This window comes from Acanthisitta chloris, unplaced genomic scaffold (genome assembly GCF_000695815.1).
Source record: "Acanthisitta chloris isolate BGI_N310 unplaced genomic scaffold, ASM69581v1 scaffold2299, whole genome shotgun sequence".
NCBI lineage: Eukaryota > Metazoa > Chordata > Aves > Passeriformes > Acanthisittidae > Acanthisitta > Acanthisitta chloris.
In genome coordinates, this window is record NW_008691840.1 from 179,866 (window position 1) to 184,237 (window position 4,372).

A 4,372-nucleotide genomic window follows, 5' to 3' on the forward strand; every position below is an offset into this window, starting at 1 on the left:
TGCAATGAAGAAAACCTACTTTGTGACTTAGTCCTTACCTGATTGCTTCTCCAAATCACATTGATCTGCTGTTATCATGCTCCTGGCTTGGACTTCCTGTCCAGGTTTGCCTCGGGGTCTCTGCTGGCATAGCACCTTCAGAGGGTTATTTTTCCCCAAGGCATATTATATCTAAAATAAATTATGGAATATTCCCTGCTTGTATTTTCAATTTCTCCCATCCCTTTGTATTATTTCTCTCTTGTCTAAAGGTTTTTGTAGCCTCTTCCTGAAGTAAAATGTGTCAGGGTCCTTGCTATCCTTTTTTTCTGACTTTTATCAAGGTCTTGTGCTTTAAAATGTTCTTCTACCCATCTAGTTAAACAGGCGCCTTAGGGTACTGTTGTATTGATATTAAAAGAAAAATATTTACTCTGTGAAGGTGAACAAAGCTTGGCAGAGTGAGGTGGGTTGATCCAGGCTGGATGCCAGGTGCCCACCAAAGCTGCAGGGGATTGAGCTCCTCTTCCAGTGTGAATTGCCATGTGGGTCTAGAGGAGTCTGTACTGAGAGGAGGCTGAACAGAGACATGACTACCAAATTCGGGCATGGTAGCTACTGTAGAAAAGATGTTATTCTTAATGTAATTCTTAATTCAGTAATTCCTATGTCTGGTTTAGAATAGGCTAGTGATTCCCACCTAAAGGTCGTATTCATACAGATGAGGCTAATAAATATACAGAAAAGTTGTTAATCAAAAATATTCAGTAGGTCTCGGGGTGTTGTAAAGTTTATGCCATCAACTCTCCTAAATAGCATCCCTGAGGGCATGTGTTCTAATTCTTGTCCAAGCAACTCCTGGCTCCAGCCTGCTGCTCATTGTACCTGGGTCAACAGCAGTGGAGAAAAAAGTATTTCCCAGGTGTCTGCACATTTATAGTTTCCTGATGTTTCAGCATCAAACTTGGTGATAATTTCATTTCTTCCTCTCTCTTGCTTGTCCATGTACTCCAGTTTTGGTTGGGGCTGGCATCCCCTGCAGTGTTTAATGAGTGTGTTTCATTCTCCCGTGCCAGGTCCCAGGCTTGTATACAAACCCTTTTCCTCTTATTTGAGTGTCTGTTCCTTACATAATGTCACATCATCCCAGGCCCTGCACAGCAAGAAGCTGAAACTTTTTCAGTTTCCACTGAGCTCTGGGGCCAGGGAAATCTTGAACTGTTGGGTTGTTTTGTTGGCAAAATGGAACTTCTGCTGTGCTGAACCCTGAGACTGTAATTTTTTGTTTGCTTGCATTTCAGTGCAGTTAGCCTTCAAAGCTCAATGTTTTCCTTTTCATTGTAATAAACTGCTTGCTGTTTGTCTCTGGCTTGGATGTAGTACTCAAAAGCCCCATTTCGTGTGTGGTGAGAATTGGTTGAGGGACTCTGGAGGGTTTTAATGAATATTTGCTTGAAATTACGTGAATTAGTTTGTAGGAAAGTTGTTTTTATTTCTTGTCTTTGTTTATATTATCTAATTTAGCTTCTCTGTCATCACTTGTGACTATTTTTTGGGCTCTCTGCTAGGCAGAGAAGAGCTGATTGCAGGCTAGCAGAGTGTTGGGAAATAAAAGATGTGGGAAGTTAAAAGCATTCAAGTATTATATGTGGCTTCTCTTAGCCATCTCCAAAATAATTTCATTTTAAATCCTTTTTCATAAACAAAACTCTGTGAAAAGATCCTTCTCCGAGTCAAGTTCCCCCCAAATTATGCAGGAATTACAAAAGATATTTATGCTTTGGTTTGAGATTCTTTACATTTCAAATTTCCCTTTAAAAGAGAAAAAACCCACCTTATATGGGATCTTTTCTCACAGAAATTCAGGAGGGTTGTGTTACAGAGATTTTCTTGGTGCTTGATCACAGCAATTTGAAAAGCTTCCAAACCCAACCCTGGACCACAGATCTTTGACAGAAGTTACCTTGAATCACACACTCCTTTCAAGAGCTCTGGAGCCAAACACTAAGGCTGAGTTTGGCAATTCTGGGTGGGTTTTAGTCCACTCTTTCTGCAGCTTCCAAAGAGATGGAATTCAGGCCCAGTTCTGTCTGGACCATGGGATTGAAATTTGGGTTTAGCTAATCTAGTGGAATTATTCTCTTCAATACTCCTTTCTCCTGTATGTAGGCTTCAGGCTCTTTGGGACAGGATTGTCTCATGGAATGGGATTCTGTCAGGACAAAACACACTTATAATTCCTTTTCAATGCCATGAAAATCATGGTGTCTTGGTGATTGTTTTGGTTGGGGGGAAAACACAGTGTGAAGTCTTGTGAAACTTCCAAAATTACGTCCTATACTTAATTTTTTTTTATGTCTTGAAGGCTCAGCTCTCTCAAGTTCTGGAAGAAATGGGAAACCACAAGCAAAGAGCAGACATGGTAAGTGTTCAATTTTTGCTTGGGATTTTTTTTTTCCTAATTGTTTTACAGAGCAGTGACATATGCAAAGTTCAGTTCATTTAAGCAGTGGATCAGTTCCAAATACTCTGAAATGAATAGCAAATAAACATTGTAAAAGTTTGTGTTCCTATTGCCGCTCTTGGCACTCCCTGTCTCTGTACTCACCTGGCACAAGTGTTGGATGAGATCTAGTGGTCTGTTTTCCTTTTCTTTTGGCAATTCCCTTTCTCTTTAGCTGTTCTAGATCAGCAGTAAGCAATTAATTTCATACTGAATTAACTCCTTTCTTTGGGGGCCTTTGACTCAGCATCAAGTGTGCAAAAGGCAAGTAGATGAGATGCGACAGAATTACCACAAACTAGTTTTTTTCACAGTATCTGTTAATTTTCTGCTGGGTTTGTCTGTTTTACTGGAACTTCCCTCAAGGACCAAAAATAACAGAGGTCACAAAACTAAGCAGTAGGGAGGTTTATGTGCAGTTGCATGACTATTGTATATGATTCTTCATACTCAGGAATCATAGAATTTTAGGGGTTGGGATGGAGCTTAGAGATCACCCAGCCCCAACCCCCTGCCCTGGGCAGGGACACCTCCCACCAGAGCAGGTTGCTCAAGGCTTTAGCCAACCTGGCTGTGAACACTGCCAGGGTTGGGGCAGCCACAGCCTCCCTGGGCAACCTGGGACAGTGTCTCACCACCCTCACAGGGAAAACTTTTTCCTAATATCTAACCTAGATTTCCCCTCTTTCAATTTGTCCCCATTGCCTCTTGTCCTGTCACTGCAGCTCCTAACAGTAATGAGGTGTCAGTGTTAAGCAGTTTTGTGAACCAATGTTTATGCTAATGGGAGAGTTGTGGGATTCCTCCAACTTTTCTAGTCGCAAGCAAAACCTGAGCAGCATCCAAGATGCAGAGGCTCATTCTGTAGATGTAATTAATTTTATTAGTAATAAAAAAATCAGCATGCATCACTGGCTAGTAAGTAGGTGCTAACCAGACATCTGCTCTGAAATCCAAGTCATAAACCACAGTGCCAACACAAGGTTTTTTAGACTTGTGCTGAACTCTGGTAGGGCGCAGAAGGGCAGGACTGGGCTGCCCCTGCTGTGCCATTAATGTGTTGCCATACGTCTGTTAGCATTTTTTTTTTCATTTATGCCTCTTGCTGTTTCAGCATCACGTTTTTCCTAATGAGAGAGTTAATTGATTCGTGTTCTGGGGTGGTCTCACATTGTGGGCAAACATTTGTGTGTGCCCAGCTGCTTTCTGTGGTGATGCAGGTCACAACTGATACTTCCAAAGAAAACTGAATTAATCCTGTTTACCAGCTGATCTCATTAGGTGCTGCCTTGTTACAGTTTCAAATTCTACACAATCAATTTTGCACTGTGCTCACTGGACAGATCAGAGGAAAAATTTGCTGTTATGTTTTAAATGTTCTGAGGTGGTTTTTTTTCTAAAAACATTTCAAAGTTTGTCTCTTTGGCTCATTAAATCTGGATTTTGAGTTATTTGTTTGCCTTCAGAAATTTGTTGTATTAAGCAGGCTAAGCAGAGAGCTGGAGAAACTGGAACTTCCAGTGTTAAAGCATTAATTGGTGCTGTGCATCATCCATCAGCAGAGGATAAAGCAGCAGTCAGTGTTCAGAGCCTATTCCCAAGGGTTGCTCAGTGGAAAACTTCAAGTCTTGTGATCTTGCATCAAGCTCCCATGAACAGGCTGTTTTCTGTGGTGCTTTAGACGATGGATTGCAGATTGGGAGTTGTGGCCTCTATTCAGCAGTTTGAATTTTGTTCAGTAAATACAGGAAAATTGCTTCATACAGAGGAAAAGAGGGTTTTCCCCCCCTCTTTTTCCCTTTTGAGGGAAAACCTGACAGTACAGCTCCTACTTTTCACTGGTAGTAGATGGTTCCACTGCATCCCCATGTGAAGTCTCCCTGGTAGGGA

General features: G+C 41.5%; 1 protein-coding gene across 1 annotated transcript in view; it reads left to right on the forward strand.

The window, feature by feature from the left end:
* Window positions 1–4,372, forward strand: part of MAD1L1 (MAD1 mitotic arrest deficient-like 1 (yeast)) — a 368,873-nt gene that overhangs the window by 178,725 nt on the left and 185,776 nt on the right. The window contains exon 12 of the mRNA XM_009082378.1: window positions 2,345–2,401. Within this exon, the coding sequence (XP_009080626.1) occupies window positions 2,345–2,401 (57 nt within the window). The remainder of the gene's footprint in view (window positions 1–2,344; window positions 2,402–4,372) is intronic.